Below are 24,273 nucleotides of genomic sequence, written 5' to 3'. Positions count from 1 at the left end.
TGCATTGCATATAAATAAGGAATTTAATACATGTATGTAGCATTGCCCAGTTGACTTGGACAATATACATACATGTAATCATGCCTATCAAAATAGTGTTTACTATGATGGTATTTATTGGATAGGATGAAAAAAGTGCATGTTTTTATCACAACATTGTACTATTGTCTGAGTGACCGATGGTCAGTAATCACCAGAACACCAAACTGGTATCAAAGCAAGTCTACACTGAGTTAAACGCATGTGACTAAAAAGCATATCATATTACACTACAAACATATTTATAACATAATCTCAGCACTGCTACCTCATGGATCCAAAATGGTAGAATATATAACAAAGAATTACATAGCAGTATAACACAATGTCATGGTATTAATTATGATATTTACCAAATGGTTTGTCATTGAACTCCAGTGATTAGTGTTATTTGTGAAGGTATATTTGATCAATAAAATTAAATTATTTTTTTTCATCAGGTTTAGCAGATGGAGATATTCAAATGGCAGATAAATTATTAAAACCATGTTTGGAACATTATCCAAAGGTATTCTGTAGTAGACATTATTTTTTGAATTTATTATTATATTCAAAAGAATCAATATTTGATATGACCATGTACATTTTGGCTGATACTATGTAAAAGAAATCCAGCTATTAGATTAAAATGGGATCAGTATAGGTAAAGACTGCATTGCTGTTATGTGACTAAAAGTCATCTATATTCTCTGCACATGAAGTCAGTCCATCATGGAACTATTGTCCATATCAAAGATCATGTTTTCATTATCAAAGACAAAGTGTAATTGCTCTTCTTCATGCATGGTTTTTAGCTCACCTGAGCACAAAGTGCTCTGAGATGAGCTTTTGAGATAGCAAGTAGTCTGTCATCTGTTGTTTGTTGTTTTTTATTACCCACAATTTCTTTAAACACCATCTTAAATACCAGGTGGATATAATTATGATCCTTAGGTTGCCCTCTACATTTTTTACGTATCTTACATCAATTGTTCCAGTCTGATGCATAAGTAGGTCTCAAGATCTAAAAATAGATTTTAAAAGGTAATCTTCAAAAATCTTCTGCCCAGAGCTTAAACCTATTTACATGTTGTGGAGCATGGAACCAAGCTTTCATGACACCTTTACATATAACCATATGATACACCCAATCAATGGACCTAAATACTTACTTCTGCAGATATTTTCTGAGAATATATCTCAGATGAGCAATCTAGGTCCATCATAGTCCTATTGTTAAATTTTTTTTTTCTTATTTCAGGGTGCATTGTTTCTCTTTTTTGCTGGAAGAGTTGAAGAAATAAAGGGTCACATTAATCAAGTAAGTGTAAAAATAGACACAATTTTCTAAGTCTTGTTCATTTTGTAATTTACTTATCACATATAAAGAGTTATGCAAACTGTGTCCATTACTTGAATAAAATGGAGTATTAATTATGAGAATAAATACTGTAGGTTATCTGTTTTCTGACAAATAAGTATTTTTTAACCTAGTACCAGTATCTTTGACAGTTAATGAATTTGATAACCAGCACAAAATGTGACATCATCTTATCAACATTATCAGATTTTATTTCCTCTGCAATTAATGAAGGAGTACTTGGGATAAACATAAGTTCAGGTTATATGATTTTTTGAACATGTTCAGTATGTTTTCAAAGCACATTTTCTTATTACACTGGATTTGCATTTATAAAACTGAAAATTGTTAAGTGTAAAGTTAATACTTGATTTCTATGTTACAGGCAATAGATAAGTTTGAGGAGTCTATAGAATCTCAGCAGGAATGGAGACAGTTTCATCATCTATGTTACTGGGAGCTTATGTGGTGTCATTGGTAAGTTAAACAACATCTGTGTTACTGAAAGCTTATGTGGTTTCATTGATAAGTACAAACTCCTCACACTGATTACCTCCCTTGGCAGAATTGTAATCACTGCCTTCACAGACGTCACATGATGATGAAAGTCACATGACGTAATCGAAATTCAAATGTAAATATCGACCGTTACATAGAAAATCTAACGTCATTTTTCTCTTTCTGTTTTATTTTTAACTTTTTGTACCTACGTCCGTTATATTTTCTCAAAAAATTATCAAAAATATACAAAATAATGAAAAATAAATTTCTTTAATAATATCCTTTTCAAAAGCGGCCATTATTTTGGAATGGAACGGTGCATTATTAAAAAAAATTCTCATAATATTGATAATATTTAAGTTTTCGAAATTACTTTTTATTTTAGTTTACATCTAATACATTATAGTCTTGAAACATTAGCAAAACCGTGTTTACTTTTTAAAATAAATATAGAAATTGAAAAAATTCATATCGTCAAAAATCTTGATGAAATTGTTGTGATGGCAGAGATCTAATCCTGCTGTAAGGGGTGATCACTGCGTAGGAGATTGTGATAAGTAAAGCAACATCAGTGTTACTAGGAGCTTATGTGGTTTCATTGGCAGTAATTATTTAGAATGTTACAGGAACATCTTTAAAGATAATATGGTGTCTATGGTAAGTTGACAAGCGTCTGAGATGCCGCAAATATTTGGTGCCACAAATACAGAAAAAAAACATTAACATATTGCAAGTGTATGTTACAAAATAAGTCCTTAATTTAATAGGAGACACTGATATAATGATATAGTGTCATTGATAAATTTTCAAGTTGCTGTATAACTGATGCAGTTTCAAATCAATATAGAGAAACAGGCAGCACCTAAGTTTAATCATTGTCACTAAATTAACAACATTTTTTTATGTCCATGTGAATGCATATAGTAACAGCTTTGTCTGTACATCTGTCTGTAGCAACCCCCGACTAGAAATCAACAAAAACTTCACAGAAACCTACAATGTAACATTCTCTAATATGCCAGAATTAATACAACTCTTATTCCTTCTTTAAACTATTATTTATTCAATTTTTATTATAATAATTCTTTTACTTTTCTCAATTTAAAATGAACTAAACAAAACAAAACAAGATAACTCTTGTTATACCCCGATTATAAAAAATCGTGAATTTAGTTAAAAAAAACATGTCAAAATAAACGTGCCAGTGCCAGTTTCAACAATTCAGTGCCAAACCACAGATCAAAATACAATAAACATAGAAAAAAATATATCCGCATTCTTCTCAACATTCAGTACCAAGAGAAGTTGTGTATTTGTTTTAAATAATTGGGTAGCCTTGTAACTTAAGTTAAGTGACTCAAATTTTATATTTTTCAGTTTTAAGGGGGACTGGTTGATGGGTATGAAGTATGCGGAGATACTGTGTAAAGAAAGTAGGTGGAGTAAAGCAACATATACATACCAGAAGGCGGCATTCCTCATGATGTGTGATGATCAGACTGAAGAATCCAAAGAGCATCTGCAATATCTCATGGGGTAAATTTGTTTGAATTTCTTTTTTTACTCGAATGTTTTGAAGAAAAAGTCATGTTATTTTGATCACTTTTTAGCTCGACTATTCGATAAGAATAAGTAGAGCTATTGCAGTCACCCGAGCGTCGGCGTCCGCGTCGGCGTCGGCGTAACCACTTATGTTAAAGTTTTTGTAATAGTTGAAATATTTTCTAAGTCCATAGACATATGGCTTTGAAACTTTGCACACTTGTTCACCATCATGACCCCAACCTGTAGACAGGAGGAGGTAACTCTATCAAGCATTTTGACAGAATTATGCCCCTTTTTCAACTTAGAATTTACGTTAAAGTTTTTGTAATAGTTCAAATATTTTCAAAGTCCATTGACATATGGCTTTGAAACTTTGCACACTTGTTCACCATCATGACCCCAACCTGTAGACAAGAGGAGGTAACTCTATCAAGCATTTTGACAGAATTATGCCCCTTTTTGAATTAGAATTTACGTTAAAGTTTTTGTAATAGTTCAAATATTTTCAAATTCCATTGACATATGGCTTTGAAACTTTGCACACTTGTCCAACATCATGACCCCAGCCTGTAAACAGGAGGAAGTAACTCTATCAAGCATTTTGACAGAATTATGCCCCTTTTTTGACTTACAATTTACGTTAAAGTTTTTGTAATAGTTCAAATATTTTCAAAGTCCATTGACATATGGCTTTGAATCCATGGGTGAAAGTTTTCCGGATTATGCCGGATTTCCGGATTTTCCGTCTTTTTCTGGGTCATTTCTGTGAAACGTGTAAATTCGTTGAGAAAATGGGTGGGGTAGGGTGCATGCCTTCTGAGATTTTTTTTTTTTGAGAAAGTAGGTCACGAATGACAAAAAATTCTGTTCATACAAATAAATTTAGACTGCAGATTCTCCTTTTTTTTTGCAAACTCCGCTATGAACTCAGTGCAAGGAAAAACACAGAGGTGTACCGATTTTCTGGTACCTGTAGACTGGTCCCCTGCGCACTTCTAAAATCTTGGATGGAAACCATAATAAGACAGGGAACCAGATGTAAGGGTACCTGCAATATGACGTTTACGATACTATTTATAGATCAGGATTTCCCTTCTTTGTTTACTTTTAAACTGCTCTTTGGAAGCTGAGGAACGATTAAAATGAAGTTCTTAGAAAAAAAATCAGATACTAAATTGTTAGAAAAAGGTTTGAAAAACAAATGGAGATGGGAATGGCAAGAAGAAAGAGATGTACAGGGTCTGAAATTTGGAGAATGGTTGAGAAAAATAGAAGTTCCTGGAATGGCGTTTTGTGATGTCTGTGGAAAAACTATTAATTATAAGTCTAGCGGGAAAAAGGCTTTTCGTGTTCATGCTGATGATGCAAAACACAAGGCAAACCATAGGACTGTTAAATCAAATCAGGTTAGTGAGTTTTATTTAGCTATCTAACTGGAGAAAAGTGCTACTATGAACACGGACAGTTGTCAATATGAGTCATAATAGCAATTCAAACTTTTCTCAGTTCTGTCTTAACTCCAACTCTTTGAAAAATCCATTAATCCTATATGTCGATTTAATTGAAAGAAAACTTTGTACTAAGGGAAAAAATATGCCCAATTTTATAAGGGTAAATTCTTTAATGGGTATTCATTTAAAACCTTATTTTTAATTTTATTTTACTGGTTAATTCAGAATCCATTACATTTAGATTGATTCATCATTTCCTGTTGTAGCTTAGTACATTTTTAGAACCTGTAGAGCTATATAAAAACAATGTATTTACAGGTTCTGCCGGGGTCTTCTAAAGCCAAACCAGAGACCGAGTCGATGCAAAACAGAGTTGCTAAGCAGAGAGCGATCACTGCAGCATTCATAAGTGAACACTGTCTCCCTTTTACTATAGCTGAAGATTTAATAAATTTTGCCAAAAGATTGAGCCAGGATAAGCCAGCCCTTGATAAAACAACTTTATCAAAGTCCAGTGCTACCTATATAACAACACATGGAGTGGCTAAAAGCTTTAAGGATGAGCTGAAGCAGAAACTGAGAGGCCAAATGTTATCTCTTAACATTGATGAGGCAACAAACAACAATAACGACAAAATCTTGAATGTCATAGTCCAGTATTATGATGATGAAGAAAAACAAGTTGCGCTAAGACATCTTGGGTCACGTAAACAAAATTTGGCTACAGCAGTCAACATCATGGAATCGCTTGAAAGTGTCCTTGAGGAATATGAGATCAAATGGAGCCAGATAGTCAGTTTACTGATGGATAACTGCAGCACAATGAGGGGGATCAGAGGTGGTGTGGAAGCACTTGCACGCGAGAAAAATCCCCATCTGCTTGATGTCAGTGGAGACACAGTTCACATGATGAATAATGTGGCAAAGACATTACTTAGCAATGTTGATGAAGGCATTCAAGCATTCTGCTCTGACTTGTATTATGATATAGAAGAGTCACCAAAAGTAAGGCAGTTGTTCCATGAACTTCAGTCACTTATGAACGCCACAACGCCAAAGCATTTAGTTCGTCCAATATCCAGTAGATTCCTTCAGATGCTTGATGTTGCCACACGAGTGATTGATCTACAGGACTACCTGATAGTATATTACTACAGCTTTTTGACAGAAGAAGAGAAAACACAATATAGGTTTGTAATATTATCATAACTATAAAGAAATTGACAATCCAAAGCTTTAATGTCCTTTCAGAACTTATCATTAATATCAATACTTAAAACTAAAAGTATGTTTAAATGTCTGTTTAGAAATTAATCTTTAGCAGAAGTAAAAATCATTATCTTTTAGGTAAATTTTGTGTAACAGTATTGTTATTATATTGCAGTTGAAAAAAAAACTTCAGGTGAGAGAAAGTAAATGTTGTGGTATATTATATGTGGGTGCTGGACATTTAGTTGTTTATCATAGTACATGTCTCAATTAGTTATTTCTGCTTTCTCATTTCTCTGTATAGTCTTCCTTATCTTTCAAGGACCTTCTCATCTGGCAATTTATAACTGCTTATTTTCCTCCTGTATCTTAATTTCAGTCTTTGAAACATTATGGCGGTATTGGCTACTATAGAAATAACATAGCTGCTTAATAATATAACATATATTTTAATTACATTTATTATACATTAAAATTGATCCACTAAACTGTTTATATTTTTGTTAAGCATATGTATGTTATAACTGTATTAACTAGTCATCAGTTTAATGATACCTTAATTTGAACGAGAACCAACACTTAAAAATATTTCAAAAATAAATCTTTAACAGATAATATATTGAAAGTTTTCATTTCTTTATCAAGCTTTAGTGCCATTTAAACTTAATCATCTGCTTTTCAGGTCTAGTATCAGTAAAATATTTAAAGAACGAAAAGTTTCTGAGGCAGCTCAAGCAGCAATTACTCTTCTCCAATTAGCACAAGAAAAACAACAAAAGTCAGCAACAAGCAGTGACAGAAAAGATCGAATCCTTAACCTCCTGTTTCAGCAAAAAAGGGAAACACTTATCAAGCTCAATCTTATAAGGGGATTATTGATGGAATTCCATGGGTATGTCAAGGAATTCCAATCTGAGAAACCACTAATTCACACCCTACACAGCCGTATGTATGATGTAACAACAGAATTGTTCAGCTTTTTCATAAAGCCAGAATATATTCCCAATTCTAGTGTAAGGAAACTTTTAAAGGTTGATGTGACTGATAGAGGTATCCAAAAATCTGACAAAGACTTGAATGTAGGCAAGTATGCCTATGCAGACCTGAATAAGGCTAGGATGGATAAAGCATGCAGTCATTGGGTAACCAGTTTGTATAGTCGCTTACGAACAGGGTATATCATGGCTGCCAAAAAACTTCTCCAGCTACCACTTGACAACAAAACTATACGCCTCATGTCAGTGTTAGACCCCCATATGGTAGGACATAACCAGACAGCTGTGTCGTTTAAGGAAATTTCAAGTAAATTACCCAATGTCCTTACACATGAAGAAAATGGTCAACTGTGAGTGGAAGTAGACAAGTATAATATAAACAGACAAGTGAAGGATCTGTCACAAGACTACAAGGAAGATGACAGAATAGACACCATGTATTGGTCAAAAGTCTTCTCCCTTACCAATTATGATGAAGTGCGCTACCCAATGATGCAAAAGCTTGTGAAGACTGTATTATGTATTTTCAGTGGGCCTTTGATTGAATCTACTTTCAATATTATGGATGATATTGTGGAGAAAGACAGGACAAAGTTAACTGTTGTAAACTATGAAGCAGTAGCAATAGTCAAAACTGCATTAAGGAAAAAGAATGTAAAAAGCACAGACCTGATTGTTAACAACAGCATGAAATCTGCATGCATTAATGCCTATGACACTTATAGGAAATACTTGCAAAGCAAAAGGGTGGAAGATTTGAAAAAACATGAAGAGAAGTTAAGCACCTCTGTTCAATTACTTAAGATTGAAAAAGCTAAAAAACTGGCAAACTTGGTAAGATTGAAAAACCGGATTGTGTCAAGAAACAGTAAGAAAAGGAAAAGTGAGGCTAATGAAAGTGCTAGGAAATGGAAAAGAATAAAAACAGCTTAAATTGTCAATATTAGTGGCATTGTAAATTTGTAAATACAACATGGTCAAGCTTTTGTATGAAGTATATGTATGTATGAATAGCTTTTAAAGATGTGATTTTGTTTATTTTTTATTAAAACTGTTATTGAAATTGATTAGGTTCTTGTCTTATTTGTAAATTTATAAAAATAATTTAGATATAATATTATGTAGGAAGCAAATTAAATTCATTCATTAGTAATCTCAGAATATTCAATTGAATTCCTATTAACTTCTTGAATATAAAAAGTACAAATGAAAAAAATATTTTGCAAATGACTCCATTTCTTTTGTTAATTTTCATTATAATAAGTGTTTAACTGTTATGTTTTTGCAATGATTTTTACAAAGTGTAAATGAGGTTGTGAATATATTTGAGATGCTTCCTAAGGTCCTCTGTTTTGCCATTTTCTCTCAGCTTCCGGGGGGCTTCGCCCCCCTGGACCCCTCACCAGGGCTTTGCCCTGGACCCACTGGGGGCCCTAGCGGCCCCCTAGACCCCCAGCTTATTTTTCAGGATTTTCTAAATTTCCAACTTTCACCCATGTTTGAAACTTTGCACACTTGTTCACCATCATGACCCGAACCTGTAAACAGGAGGAGGTAACTGTATCAAGCATTTTTTTACTATCAAGCACTAAGAATAGTCGAGCGTTGCTGTCCTACCGACAGCTCTTGTTTGTTGCTGTTGTCATTGTGCTAAAACTTCAATCCAGCCCGTTATTTAAACATTTTTTTAAAGTTATCAACATCAAACTTGGAATGCTTGTTTATCATGACAAAGTGCAGTTGTTAGACAAGTGGTATAATTCTGAAAGCAATATTTTTTGCAGTTATGCCCCTTGTTTTAATTTAGAATTTTTATCAGACAAGCATTATCACCACATGTGGTGTGCTCTTTTTTAAATGAGATATATGTTTATTAGACAGATGAATGTCAGTAGGTTAAGCATTAACAATTTCTTCTGTGCACGACTCCCCTTCATTGCTCGAGGGATTTCAATCAAATTTTTTTAGAAGTATTGTAAAGAAGAACCTTGATGCATATTGATAGAGTTTGTGATTTGGTCATTATTGTCATAGTTATGGCCCTTTTGTTTAAGCTCACCTGAACACACAGTTCTAGTGTTCTTGTGCCATCATGTCCTTCTTATTTCACTCTGTAGACAGTTAAAAAATGTATGTAGGACAAACTCATTCCAAATGTTCAGCAGATTCAGTAATGTAAAACACTAGTAGATTAAATGACCATTTTCTTGATTTAAAACATTTATTTTTTTGTTGTTGTTTTTTTTTCAAAGAGAAGTTCCCAGGTTGAAGCAGAGAATTGCAGGTAAATCAATACCAATAGAGAAATTTGCTGTGTTCAAGGCTAAGAGATTTTCTGAGCAAAATGGCTACCTCACTCTTCCAGCATTGGTATGTTTTCTAAAACTTATATATAAAAATACATATATAGAAAACAAAAGATGGGACTGTATAATTTACTACCGAATCTTGTATTTTCAAGGTGAAAGCCATCTTACCATTCACAAAGTTTATTGTCAGGGTTTTGTGATTTGATCAATTTATGCATGTTTTATAATGCAGAGACTTATATAAAAATATGATTTATATACGTATATTGCAGGAACTGATATACACATGGAACGGGTTTAATATTATTGGGACAAGGCAGGACCTTCTAGAACCAATAATGGTAACTGTGGAAACAACCATTAACCATATACTACATAATAAAGGTATACATAGAATGTGCATGTATTACAAAGTTATAAATAGTTTTTTTTGTATGAAAGAAATGTTGATTATTTTAGCTTGACTTTTTTGAAGAAAACTAGCTGAAAAAGGCGACATATAGGGGTTACTTTTGTCGAAGCATCGGGGAAGTTGTCAGTGTCCCCTTAGACTTGTCCGGAGCATAACTCAGTCACTATAAGTCAGATTGACTCCAAACTTGGTATGCATGTTTCTTTTAATGACTCGAAGTGCAGAGCACAAGAATTGTTACTTTGCACTTCTTAATTTTTAGCTCACCTGTCACAAAGTGACAGGGTGAGCTTTTGTGATCGCTTTTCGTCCGGCGTCCGTACGTCGTCTGTAAACTTTTACTTTAAATGACATCTCCTCATAAACCGCTGAGCCAATTTCATCCAAACTTCACAGGAATGTTCCTTTGGTGGTCACCTTTGAAAATTGTTCAAAGAATTTAATTCCATGCAGAACTCTGGTTGCCATGGCAACCGATAGAAAAAACTTAAAATATCTTCTTTTTAAAAAACCAAAAGAGGTAGAGCTTAGATATTTGGCATGAAACATCTTCTAGTGAGTGTATATCAAGTTTGATCAAATAAAAGCCCTGGGGTCAAATTGGCCCCGCCCCAGGGGGTCATTGATTTTCCCTATAAGCATATAGTGAAAACTTAAAAAATCTTCTTTTAAAGAACCCAAAGAGCTTGAGCTAAGATATTTAGCATGAAACATCTTCTAATGGGTGTCTACCAAGTTTGTTCAAATAAAAGCCCTGGGGTCAAAATTGGCCCCGCCCCGGGGGGTCATTGATTTTCCCTATATGCATATAGTAAAAACTTATAAAATCTTCTTTTAAAGAACCCAAAGAGCTAGAGCTAAGATACTTAGCATGAAAGATGTTCTAATGGTTGTCTACCAAATTTGTTCAAATAAGAGCCCTGGGGTTATTATGTGTATTGCAAAAGCTTTTTAAAAAAATCTTCTTTGAAAAAACCCAAATAGCTAGAGTTTAGATATATAGCATGAAACATCTTCCAGTTAGTGTCTTCCAGTTAGTGTCTTAAAAGTTTGTTCAAATAAAAGCCCTAGGGTCAAAATTGGCCCTGCCCCGGGGGACATTAATTTTCCTTATATGTGTATAGCAAAAACTTAAAATCTTCTTTGAATAAAAACAACTAGCTAGAGTTAAGATATTAAGCATGAAACACCTTCTAGTGAGTGTCTTCAAAGTTTGTTCAAATAAAAGCCCTGGGGTCAAAACTGGCCCCGCCCTAGGGATGTCATTGCTTTTAACTATATGTGTATAGTAAAAACTGTTTTTTAAAAACTCAACGAGCTAGACCTTAGATGTTTAGCATGAAACATCTTGTAATGGGTGTCTACCAATTTTGTTCAAATAAAAGCCCTGGGGTTTAAACTGGCCTCGCTCTGTGGGCCTATATACAGGTGAGCGACTTCAGGGCCATCATGGCCCTCTTGTTAAGTTTTTGCCCTTTCATATTTTCATATTTTATTTTTGTCCGGGCCATTTCTCCTAAACTATAAAAGCTATGGACATAAAACTTCATTGGATGATAGATCTTTTTGAGAAGAAGTGCAGTGCACAAGAACTTGTACTCTGTACTTCATGATTTTAGTGTTATTGCCCTTTGTTAATTATAATACTTTATTTTTTATCCAGGCCAATTCTCCTACACTTTAAAAGCTATTGACTTGAATCTTACATAGGATGATAGATCTTTTTGAGAAAAAGTGAAGTGCACAAGAACTTGTACTCTGCACTTCATGATTTTTAAGTTATTGCCCTTTGTTAATTTTCTTACTTAATAGCCTTGTCCAGAGCATAACTTGGGCACTTCATGATTTTTAGCTCACCTGTCACAAAGTGACAGGGTGAGCTTTTGTGATCGCTTTTCGTCCGGCGTCCGTCCGGCGTCCGTCCGTCCGTCGTCCGTCCGTAAACTTTTACTTTAAATGACATCTCCTCATAAACCACTAAGCCAATTTCATCCAAACTTCACAGGAATGTTCCTTTGGTGGTCACCTTTAAAAATTGTTCAAAGAATTTAATTCCATGCAGAACTCTGGTTGCCATGGCAACCGAAAGAAAAAACTTTAAATATCTTCTTTTAAAAAACCATAAGAGCTAGAGCTTAGATATTTGGCATGAAACATCTTCTAGTGAGTGTCTACCAAGTTTGTTCAAATAAAAGCCCTGGGGTCAAAATTGGCCCCGCCCCAGGGGGTCATTGATTTTCCCTATATGCATATAGTAATAACTTAAAAAATCTTCTTTTAAAGAACCCAAAGAGCTAGAGCTAAGATATTTAGCATGAAACATGTTCTAATGGGTGTCTACCAAGTTTGTTCAAATAAAAGCCCTGGGGTCAAAATTGGCCCCGTCCCGGGGGGTCATTGATTTTCCCCATATGCATATAGTAAAAACTTAAAAAATCTTCTTTTAAAGAACTCAAAGAGCTATGGCTAAGATATTGAGCATCAAACATGTTCTAATAGGTGTCTACCAAGTTTGTTCAAATAAAAGCCCTGGGGTCAAAATTGGCCCCGCCCCAGGGGGTCATTGATTTTCCCTATATGCATATAGTAAAAACTTAAAAAATCTTGTTTTAAAGAACCCAAAGAGTTAGAGCTAAGATATTTAGCATAAAACATGTTCTAATAAGTGTCTACCAAGTTTGTTCAAATAAAAGCCCTGGGGTCAAAATTGGCCCCGCCCCGGGGGGTCATTAATTTTCCCTATATGTGTATAGTAAAAACTTAAAAAGTCTTCTTTTAAAGAACTCAAAGAGCTAGAGCTAAGATATTTAGCATGAAACATGTTCTAATGGGTGTCTACCAAGTTTGTTCAAATAAAAGCCCTTGGGTCAAAATTGGCCCCGGCCCGGGGGGTCATTGATTTTCCCTATATGCATATAGTAAAAACTTAAAAAATCTTCTTTTAAAGAACTCAAAGAGCTATGGCTAAGATATTGAGCATCAAACATGTTCTAATAGGTGTCTACCAAGTTTGTTCAAATAAAAGCCCTGGGGTCAAAATTGGCCCTGCCCCAGGGGTATCATTGTTTTTAACTATATGTGTATAGTAAAAACTTAAAAAAAATCTTCTTTTAAAAAGCCCAATGAGCTAGAGCTTAGATGTTTAGCATGAAACATCTTCTTATGGGTGTCTACCAAGTTTGTGCAAATAAAAGCCCTTGGGTTAAAATTGGCCCTGCAACGTTGTGGGGGGGTGGGGGCCTATATACAGGTGAGCGACCTCAGGGCCATCATGGCCCTCTTGTTAAGTTATTGCCCTTTGTTAATTTTCTTACTTAATAGCCTTGTCCAGAGCATAATAGACAGGACTGATTTTGAGAATTTGGCTCTCTATAAGATGCTAGAGGCATTTTGTAGTACAAGTGGTATCTTGGTGTATTTTACCTATTTAAGGTATGCTTAATCCGATAAAGGTGGATACCTAATTGAAAAACTTGATCTTGACCATTGAAATGGCCATTTAAAATGACCACTAAAATGGCCGCCAAATTTCTTTATCATAAATGGATGATATATCAAATATAAATTTTAAGGAAAGGAAAAGTCTGAAATTTGTCAGAAAGTATGTTTAGGTAAAAACAAATTAGACACCAAAACATAATTTAAAAAAAAATAAATCCAATATTGCCGAAAAAATCCAAGATGGCAGACATTTTTTCTATAGGCTAATATAATAGTAATATAGAAGTAATATTTAAAGATATTACTGAAAATTTTAAGGCATTTAAACATATTAAGGGTTTACGCAGCGAACACTACACTCTTTCCTGCCCTATCTGCTAGATTTTATCTTGCACTCTATGCAAGCATTAGAGTGGCTACTCAGATGCCTACTTATTTTGCACAGCGTAAATATGTATGAGGAGGTTAAAACGTGTGCATGCAAAATACACATTATTAAAGGCACCTTTTTCTGAGTACTCTTGGGTTTTGGTGTTCGTTTTTCTGATCGGTCGTCGCCTTCGTTCTTCTGTTATTGGTTCTCGTCGCAGTTCTCTTATTGTCAGATCTTCTGTTATTGGTCGTGACTTTCGTTTTTCTGTTATTAGTCCTTGTTGCATTTCTCTGCTGTCAGATCTTCTGTTATTGGTCGTGACTTTTATTCTTCTGTCGCATTTCTCTGCTGTCAGTTCTTCTGTTATTGGTCTTGACTTTCGTTCTTCTGTTATTAGTCCTCGTCGCATATCTCTGCTGTCAGATCTTCTGTTATTGGTCGTGATCTTCGTTGTTCTGTTATTAGTCCTTGTCGCACTTCTCTGCTGTCAGTTCTTCTGTTATTGGTCGTGACTTGCGTTCTTCTGTTATCGGTCCTCGTCGCAGTTCTCTTGTTGTCAGTTCTTCTGTTATTGGTCGTGATCTTCGTTCTTCATAATCGGTCCTAGTCTCAGTTCTCAGTTGTTAGTTCTCGTCTGTACTGACTTGTTATCAATCCTCGTCTCTGTTATCAGTCCCTGTCCTGTTCTGTAATCGGTTTCCGTCTCTGTTATCGGTCCCTGTCCCTGCTCTTCTGTCATCAGTCCTCGTCTCTGTTCGCTTGTTGTCAGTTCTTCTGTTATCGGTCCCTGTCTCTGTCCTTCTGTAATCAATCCTCGTAACTGTTCGCTTGTTGTCAGTTCTTCTGTTATCGGTCTCTGTCTCTCTTCTTCTGTTAGCGGTCCTTGACTCTGTTCTTCCTTCTGTTATCGGTCGTCGTCTTCGGTCTTGTATTTTCAGTACTTGTTTCCTGTTCCGTTAAGGTCTTCTCTTGTTTCTATCGTTGCCGTCATTCTGTGTCTATGTCCTGGTTTTGTCAGTCTTGCAATCATTTATTCGTTCAGTGGAGTAGCGGGGGATCGAACTCACGACCCCTTGATTTGTAGGCAGACAGTGTTACCACTGCACCATAGCGCCCGCTCTGAATAATAACCATTTTTGAAAATCCTTTATACATAAAATACTATTTCAATGGCTAACAAAGGGTGTATTACAATTATATTTTAACACCTCTACTATGTAGCCAACCCACGTGACTATTATATATGGTCAAAGAAAATATTACTCGATTTATAACAAATAATATTTTATAGATAACTTTGCTGTTACTTTAAGATTGGAAATTTATTGGAGGGTACTCGGAAAGGAAACTGTATATCAAATGATGTGATAATCTTCTTGTAGAATTTTCTCAAAACCGTGACTGAATTCCAAAATTTTCGACAGCTGCTATGGTATACCAAGCACACGTAGCAATCTCCCGCTTTCAGACATTTTATGACTCGTGTTGTTATTGTTGTTGTTGTTTTTAACTCTAACTTTAAATAGTCACTTATTTTTAAACTTAAATATGCCCAAATGTCATCAAGAGCAGTTTTGCATGTGGAAGGAATGTATTATTCAGATTGTAAAAATGAAACAAAAAATTAAGAGACGAAATTACCTGATTGGTAATTTAGATGAATAGAAGTAAGTTTTCTTCTTTTATTACTTTTGGCATTTAAGTTATTTATCAATTTCAGCTTGCTTCTCTCGAAACAGCCTGACATTGTCAGAATTGTCAGCAAAAATAAAATTGAGGTACCACATGGGGAAAATCTTAAGAAAGTAGTTTCGTCATTGAAAAGTGTGAAATTATATTTTGATAATTTTCACTGTGAAATTATCAAATATAATTTTCACGAATAAATCAGTAATCCACTGAAAAGCATAAAATAAAAAAACTATGAAACTAATGTTAGTAAAAGTCATACCTGCTAAAATTGTAAACGTCATCGTTACTTCCGCAGTAGCACAGCCAGTTAAGTGATTGACTGATGTGTAAGAGGTCTATGGTTCGATTCCTACTGTTGCCATTTTTTAAGACCTGTTGTTTTTTGTTTGTTTGTTTTTTTTTTGTGGGGGGCGCAGTATATTTTTAAAACACTTTTTGTCTCGGTTTGTGTTGTGTTTATTGCATTGAAATGACACTTTTTAACATTTCAAAATGATTTTTAAATACTCATTTTAAACCATAAATACCATAATTAGTGCAAAATATATGAAAACAAAATGAACAACTTAAAAAAAATCATAGCTACAAATAATGTTGAAAATTACGGAACACATGAAGTGACATTTTCCACACTTTCTCCCGGAATTGATTCGTTATTGCGAAATATTAATTTGTTATTACGAAATATTAATTTGTTATTACGAAATATTTATTCTTTGGTAATATTTATAAACTAAGTTTATTGTTCAATATAAGTCAAGTTAACAAAAAATTAAAGTGATTTTTTTTCAATCTTAGTCTTATACCTTAACGTGCTAGTAAAACAGTGTTGTATTTACTGTTAATTGAGCCATTAGGCTTATAATCGCTATATTTGGTGGCCAATCTCATAAAAATCTGATCATATTGAATAATCATTTGATTTTGACAAGAATAATAAATTGCATCATATTGTATCATAGTTTTAATGACCTATTTTAGTATTTTTAAGCGGCTATTTTGAATTGACCTTAAGAAGGTCAAGGTCAATTTTATTTTCTTGGTATCCACCCTCATCGTCTTCAGCATACCCATATTAGGTTAAAACACTCAATATATTACTTGTACTATAAAATGCCTCTAGCATTAATATTTTCTTTAAATCACTCCTGTCTATAACTTGGTCACTATAAGTTTGATTGACTCCAAATTTGGTACATAAGCTTTTTTCATTGACCTGAAGTGCAGTGCTTAAGAATCCATCACATACTCCTCCATTTGATCTGTCAGTGTAAAACTTTTCTAATGGTATTTTTATTTTTGTTAATATAACAGCTTTATTAATCCTGATGTAACATTGTTACAATCAGTTCAAATGCCACTGAAGTTAAAGATACATGTTCATTGTAAGAGCGGTGTTTATAATTAACCTATACTTAAGAAGAAAATGCCCAAGTGACAGCTATACTGTGCACAAGGCGACACATTCGACTTGCAGAGTTCTAGATAAATCAATGACTTAATCAATGACTAAACTGAATTTGGATTTTGGACCACTGGTATACTTTTGCATGTGAATTCAAATAAGGCCCCTGGGTGACTTTGAATATTACCTTCTTCTATATGTATATTGTAAAAATTATAATTATGTCTAGCAATGGTTCATAATTGAAAGATGCAAGGTTATCATAGCTGTCTTGATGGTATATTATTGTATATTGTATGGTATATTTTCAGAGAGTTATATGAACTATGTGGATGATTATTGTCTGGTGTTATTGTTAAAAGGTGTATGTCAGAAATTTAGGGGACAATTACTGCAGGCAGAACAGTGCTTCCTAGAAGTTATTGAAAAGTAAGGAATTGAATTAGAAATTGTTCCTGCAAAGAACACTGAAATTAAATACATTCGTCACAAATGCCATATTTTATATGACAATTTTGTTATAATGTTATGTATGTCCTTGGTTTTTAGGCAATTTTGTGTCCATTGCAATAAACAGAATTGGAAATGTTTTGGCAAAAATGTTAATCATAATGAGACGTTAAGACAATCCAGTATTGTGGAATTCCAGTTTTCACTGTAGTGAATTGAGTACCACTTATACTGGTGCCATGGGGTGTGACATGTGGCACCGTTTCATTATCTCTCATGACCAGATTTGATCAAACAGACTGAATTTTCAACTGTTTGTCTTTAATTTCATTGCTCTTGAGGGATTTCTCTTTTCCAGAATTGTTTATAGAACAATTGTTTATCAGTGAATTTTGAAAGGTGTATTACTCTGTTATACATTTGATGTCATTATTTGAGATTTGTAAGTTGTAACTAAACTTTTTATTCATTAAAACAATGAAACATAGGCTGTTTACTCTTCATTTATGTTGTAAAAATTATGTATCTTTTTAAATTGACTTTTATCTACCTAAAATCATTAAATTCTTTTTGAAATAGCAAGAAAAAAATGTCTAAAAAAAGATATTGATTTAAAATGCATAAGTTAAAATGTGGTCATGTTAAAAAATGTTTCAAAATATTTTTACAGTGAGAAAAAAATCAAGTACGACACTTTCCTGCCACCATATGCCACAGTTGAATTGGCCATACTTTGTTTAGAACAGAAGCGTTTCAAACATGTGAAGTCATATCTGGAGAAGGCCAAGTATATACATACATTTATTTTATCAATACATATATTTCTGTGATATAAAGTGTATAAAGCTATATATCTGCTGCCTGTAGTGTACAAAATTATTGTTTGAATTTTTGTAAAATACCTGTATGAAAGAAAAATGTTTGTATTTTACCTGGGAGTGAATCGTGCATGAAAGAGATCATTAATAAATGGTTAAAAGTCTACTTAAAACTGTAGGATAATATTTGGACCTGAACATTTTATTGTACATATATTTACATAAAATATTCATGTGTGTTTAATAACAGAGACATTCTCTCTTTAAACTTTCGAGAATCGGCAATAAATTTATGGAAACAATATAATATTACTCTTTATAAATCTTATGAAAATATTTTGTTCTATATAATACACTTGAATAGCTTTATACCGTTTTAAGAAATTAATACGTAAACCAATTGTCTGAGACATGTAAGTAAAAATTTTGTGAACAGAATTTATTTTCCATCCATGGAATTAATTAACTGAGATTAGTGTATATAGATTTTTTACAGTTTGATTGTGAAAGAAGCTATGAGCTAACAGACACTGGAACCAACCAGTACTAAGCAAAGTTCCTTGCTAAAGTCTTCTGATGGGGTTTGAACCCACAGTCTGTTGTGTTAAAGAGATTGGTGCATATTTTCGTAATCAGAATGACATAAGTTTCTAATGAACACACAGCTGAGGGGCATTGTGGCCAAGTGGTTATGGTTGTGGACTTTAGGCCACTTGTCCCTCAATGCTGTGGGTTCGAATTCTAATAGGGAAGCGAGGAAGCTATCCAGCTAGCTGACAGAATTTCCTTGGTTCTACTCTGGTGCCCATTTGTACCTGAAATAATGGAAAGAAAGCCACTGGAAGTTTTCTTCCACCATAAGATGGAAAGTCACCATATGACCTATACTGTGTTTGTGTGACATAAAACCCAACCAAAAAGAATTGATGTTTGTTATTATGATTTAAATTTAGCCAATTACCATACTCATTTTGTTTATCAGCGAAGTATTGCATTTGTATTGCAGGAAAAACTATAAAAGTTATTTATTAGAGTCCCGACTTCATTTCCGTATCCATGCAACCAGACTGAGCCTCAGTCAACTAACTGGCGAGGACGTGGGATCTGATATTCTAAATGATGGAGGTCAATGTAGTCCAGAAAGAGATATCCCTCCAAAAACACCAGATAGTACTTCATTTGACAATGCAGAAGCGGATAACAGTTTCAATGGGGGTACCAAGAAAACAAATGGTGCGATGGGAGTGTCGTGATTTATCCCTGTGTTAATAAGATTAAGGACAGTACTCGTGTACTGACCAGTGTGACAAATACTCACAGAATAATTTTTATTTATCAACAAGGACAAATTGTTTTCTAGAAAGCAACTATGAATGACTGCCTAACTTTGCATTAACTTTGACTGCTGGACAAAAAAATGGCTATCAGTGAGAAATTGGTCTAGAAGATATTTATTTATAATATATTCAATTTTAGAAAATTATTCATTTTTTTTCTTAAGCTCAACAGTTTTTCTGCTGGACCTGAAAAACAGAGGAAGAGCTTTACCTACTCAACCTGGTAATGGCATCAGAGTCACACCTTAGTTGCTTTTTGTTTTTAGCTCACCTGTCACAAAGTGACAGGGTGAGCTTTTGTGATCGCTTTTCGTCCGGCGTCAGGCCGTCATCCGTCCACCCGGCGTCCGTCCGTCCTTAAATTTTTACTTTTAATGACATCTCCTCATAAACCACTAAGCCAATTTCATCCAAACTTCACAGGAATGTTCCTTTGGTGGTCACCTTTAAAAATTGTTCAAAGAATTTAATTCCATGCAGAACTCTGGTTGCCATGGCAACCGAAAGAAAAAACTTTAAATATCTTCTTTTAAAAAACCCAAGCAGCTAGAGCTTAGATATTTGGCATGAAACATCTTCTAGTGAGTGTCTACCAAGTTTGTTCAAATAAAAGCCCTGGGGTCAAAATTGGCCCCGCCCCAGGGGGTCATTGATTTTCCTTATATATGCATATAGTAAAAACTTAAAAAATCTTCTTTTAAAGAACCCAAAGAGCTAGAGCTAAGATATTTAGCATGAAACATCTTCTAATGAGTGTCTACCAAGTTTGTTCAAAGAAAAGCCCTTGGGTCAAAATTGGCCCCGCCCCAGGGGTCATTGATTTTCCCTATATGCATATAGTAAAAACTTAAAAAATCTTCTTTTAAAGAACTCAAAGAGCTAGAGCTAAGATAATTAGCATGAAACATGTTCTAATGGGTGTTTACCAAGTTTGTTCAAATAAAAGCCCTGGGGTCAAAATTGGCCTCGCCCCGGGGGTCATTGATTTTCCTTATATATGTATAGCAAAAACTTAAAAAATCTTCTTTGAAAAAACCCAAATAGCTAGAGTTAAGATATTAAGCATGAAACATCTTCTAGTGAGTGTCTACAAAGTTTGTTCAAATAAAAGCCCTGGGGTCAAAATTGGCCCTGCCCCGGAGGGGGGGGGTCATTGATTTTCCTTAAATGTGTATAGCAATAACTTAAAAATCTTCTTTGAAAAAAACCCAAAAAGCTGGAGTTTAGATATTAAGCATGAAACATCTTCTAGTAAGTGTCTACAAAGTTTGTTCAAATAAAAGCCCTGGGGTCAAAATGGCCCGCCCCAGGGGTGTCATTGTTTTTAACTATATGTGTATAGTAAAAAAAAAATCTTCTTTTAAAGAACCCAAAGAGCTAGAGCTAAGATATTTAGCATGAATCATCTTCTAATGAGTGTCTACCAAGTTTGTTCAAAGAAAAGCCCTTGGGTCAAAACTGGCCCCGCCCCAGGGGGTCATTGATTTTCCCTATATGCAAATAGTAAAAACTTAAAAAATTTTCTTTTAAAGAACTCAAAGAGCTAGAGCTAAGATAATTAGCATGAAACATGTTCTAATGGGTGTTTACCAAGTTTGTTCAAATAAAAGCCCTGGGGTCAAAATAGGCCTCGCCCCGGGGGTCATTGATTTTCCTTATATATGTATAGCAAAAACTTAAAAAATCTTCTTTGAATAAACCCAAATAGCTAGAGTTAAGATATTTAGCATGAAACATCTTCTAGTGAGTGTCTACAAAGTTTGTTCAAATAAAAGCCCTGGGGTCAAAATTGGCCCTGCCCCGGGGATGTCATTGTTTTTAACTATATGTGTATAGTAAAAACTTAAAAAATCTTCTTTGAAAAAACCCAATGAGCTAGAGCTTAGATGTTTAGCCTGAAACATCTTCTTATGGGTGTCTACCAAGTTTGTTCAAATAAAAAGCCCTTGGGTTAAAATTGGCCCTGCCAGGGGGGGGGGGGGGGAAGGGGGGGAGGCCTATATACAGGTGAGCGACCTCAGGGCCATCATGGCCCTCTTGTTTTTCTTTTTACCACCAATTGTTTTCAAGGAAAACCTTGAGATCTTGGTTTAAATCTTGGACTACTTACATGTGATACTAGTATCTATTTCACTTTAAATTAATAAATATCATAATGATGCTTTTTTAAACTTTCAATCTTATTTCTTTAGAACATAAATGATAATTCTATTGTAGATTTTGAAATGATATTGTCCATTTTTTTAGCTCCCCTTTGCACAAAGTGCCCATATCTTTGCAGAAATGGCTCAGATATGAGGTTTTGTGATTATAAGAATTCTGTAGTGCATCATTATTCACAATTTGTCCTAAAACTGCAAGCCAGATTTTGACCAAACTTTACAGAAATGATCCTATAGAGATGGCTGTCTATGTAAAATGTTTAAAAGACCAGTGGGATGGATAAGTTGTCCACTAGATATACAAATAGACATTAAAAACATTATCTAAAAGTTTTGCCTCCACAAAAACTAGAAAGCCAAAGCTTTTTATATTCATTGATGTTTGATCACCTTGTTGTCGTCTAAAATATTTATTTAAGTCATGCCCCTGGTGTCAAATTTAACTTGCAGGGTCACTTAGTTTTATTTATTGATTCATTTATTTGATCAGTTATATTTATTTTGATTTGTTTGTTTGTTTATCAATTATTTAATTATCTGTTTTATTAATTTACAATATCACAGTCAGAATATTTATAAAACATGACACTATATACAAGCTCAATTTATAAAATTATAACAGACTTTAAATGTTTAACATTTGAGTGCTTTCTTGTTACTGAAACAGAAATACATGTATATTTAAATCATTATTGATTTTTTTCAAAGATTTGTCTTCCTTTACATCATCCATTATTTAATTAATCGTTATTTAATTAGCACATTATTTAACTAGTTGATTGTACTGTCTCCCCTGTCATTTTATCAGATGTGTTTTATCATGTGTACAGAAAAAGATGAAGTTTAGGAGTACTAACAATTGTGAATTATGTATGAAGTTTAGGAGTACAAAAATTGTGAATTATGAAGTTTAGGGGTAATAAAATTGTGAATTATGAAGTTTAGGAGTACTAAAATTGTGAATTCAAATTTCTGGAAAAATATTTGTGTAATGTGCAGTGCAAATTGAATACATGAAGGTGATTAGCTAGTGCGAAAAAATGAGGAAAAAATCTTATTTAAATATTGGTAAATAAAACTAAAAAATAAGATTTGTTCTCCTTTTTTCTCAAAATTTTAACTTAAAACTCAGTTTGCATGTGGTATGGTCGTTGCATGTTTGTAAAATATGTTTCTATTAGGCCATTATCCCAAATTAACTGTGAGATAATCCTTACTATGCTTGAACATACACATGTACATACGTACTATGTAACTAAGTGTTTCCTTTTTCTCTTTATCATTTTATTTCATCCTTATTGGGACTTTAATCATTCCCATCAATTCGTCACCTTAATACAGTAACAGGTTAACTCCGTATATAACTAAAGTGATAAATTTATCATTGGTCATAAAATTGTGATTACGGGCAAATTTCAGATAGAATGCTTAAAAAGGTTGTTGACTTCAAACCATTTGCCCCTCAGTGCTGTCAGAAGTGGTAAGGCACTTTGGATTTTTCATGTGGGGAAAGTTACCAATAGTTTAAAACGGGACTTTTTGATTTTTTTCTCCGGGGTGCCTAAAATTTAAATGCACAAGAGGGGCCTTCAGGTATTCCTTTCCCTAGAAAAATTTTAAAAAGGGGGGAAAAGGGTCGCCAAATGCCCTTTTTTATAATGAGTGTGTAAGCCCCAAACAATCTGTCAAACAATTACTATTTCTGTTAGATGAAAAATGAGTAATACTTCAGGTAAAAGCTACATCTAGTCATGTCACAACTTGTTCATTATAAATTCTTGTTTTGTACCATGTTCTTTTTTATGTTCTTTTTTATACATCACCTCGTAATTTTGTTCTTTTATAATTTTTATTTTTAAGGTACAAACTGGCATTGACACTTTATAACAGGCTACCTTCTTACATTTGTTCATCCTTAATTAGAGTCTGCACCAAATTATTATACATTTCAATTTACCACCCTTTCAAAATGCTTTTTAAATGTTTAAAGTGAAAAACTTAAAAGTACCTATGTTGCAACATAAAAATTTTCAGAGAAAAAAAAGAACATACCAAAAATATGTAATATTCTGAGTGATTTTAATGCACCAATTATTTAGCATATTTATTATACCTCCTGTTAACTATTTACTATATAGCCTAATGTGACATGGAATTATTGCGATTTATCAACCCATTAAATTAATATCACCTGGTCAATAAATTTTTGCAATATTCTTCAGGGGCGAGTATTCAAAATAGACATAATAAAACGTAATGTTCTGGTAAGCTCTCCTGGCCTTAATCAGTGATGAATGGCGGTGAAAAAATGATGTTCAAATGTTTGTTCAAAAATAATGTCTCTCAGGGTAAGAGTGCATAAAATTATTAGCAACTGGAGAACTGAAATAACATCCTTGACTCCTCCTCTATTGTTATTTCAGTTCTTGGGTTGCTAATATATTGCACTATTACCCTGAGAGGCGTATGTTATTATTATAATATTGTTCCATCTTAGAGACTTGTTAATTACATTAAATAATGCTTTTTGACCTGACCAAAGAGGCTGGGTGATTTTTACACCATTTCTCACATATCTGCAATAGTGTTTTGTTTTCTTTTTTTTATGTCAATTTTTGCAATATATTTCAAAGATTATTTTATGCTTAACTGCATAGATAAGCAGTATTTTGATTTTACAATGTGATTAATGTGCTAAATATGATAGCATAATGTTTATGTTAATCTATTTATTTTTTGTAATTTTTTTTCCATATATTTCTATTTAGAAAAGCTGTTTACATTCTTTTCTTGTT

The 24,273-nt window shown here is 33.7% G+C and overlaps 2 protein-coding genes across 4 annotated transcripts in view; both read left to right on the top strand.

Annotated features, from left to right (window-relative positions):
- The window catches only part of LOC132739500 (tetratricopeptide repeat protein 39B-like), a gene marked incomplete at its 5' end in the record, with an annotated part of 29,252 nt that extends 10,004 nt beyond the window's left edge, over window positions 1-19,248 (top strand). The window contains 9 exon segments of the mRNA XM_060727215.1: window positions 480-547; window positions 1,280-1,339; window positions 1,764-1,855; window positions 3,257-3,415; window positions 9,332-9,449; window positions 9,661-9,772; window positions 17,023-17,140; window positions 17,832-17,948; window positions 18,986-19,248. Of these exon segments, the coding sequence (XP_060583198.1) occupies window positions 480-547; window positions 1,280-1,339; window positions 1,764-1,855; window positions 3,257-3,415; window positions 9,332-9,449; window positions 9,661-9,772; window positions 17,023-17,140; window positions 17,832-17,948; window positions 18,986-19,232 (1,091 nt within the window).
- On the top strand, window positions 4,130-8,146 carry LOC132739501 (uncharacterized). Of its 3 annotated transcripts, XM_060727218.1 has the most exons (4): window positions 4,130-4,830; window positions 5,194-6,065; window positions 6,260-6,277; window positions 6,767-8,146. In XM_060727218.1, the coding sequence occupies exons 1-3, from the start codon at window positions 4,567-4,569 to the stop codon at window positions 6,261-6,263; spliced, it is 1,140 nt and encodes a 379-aa protein (XP_060583201.1). In that variant the 5' UTR covers window positions 4,130-4,566; the 3' UTR covers window positions 6,264-6,277; window positions 6,767-8,146. The 3 variants fall into 3 exon arrangements, with proteins under 3 accessions (XP_060583201.1, XP_060583200.1, XP_060583199.1); XM_060727217.1 differs by having other exon boundaries at window positions 6,260-8,146; XM_060727216.1 differs by having other exon boundaries at window positions 5,194-8,146.
- Window positions 19,249-24,273: the final 5,025 nt, after the last annotated feature.

This window comes from Ruditapes philippinarum, unplaced genomic scaffold (genome assembly GCF_026571515.1).
Source record: "Ruditapes philippinarum isolate M1 unplaced genomic scaffold, ASM2657151v2 ctg3000_1_1_1_1, whole genome shotgun sequence".
Classification (NCBI taxonomy): Eukaryota; Metazoa; Mollusca; class Bivalvia; order Venerida; family Veneridae; genus Ruditapes; species Ruditapes philippinarum.
Note: the sequence above shows the minus strand (reverse complement) of the source record. Positions and strands in the feature narration are given on the sequence as shown.

Coding starts and splice junctions, on each gene's coding strand:
- LOC132739501 (XM_060727216.1), top strand. CDS start 4,567: ATGAAGTTCTTAGAAAAAAAATCAGATACTAAATTGTTAGAAAAAGGT. Junction 4,831..5,193: donor GGACTGTTAAATCAAATCAG/GTTAGTGAGTTT, acceptor ATGTATTTACAG/GTTCTGCCGGGGTCTTCTAA.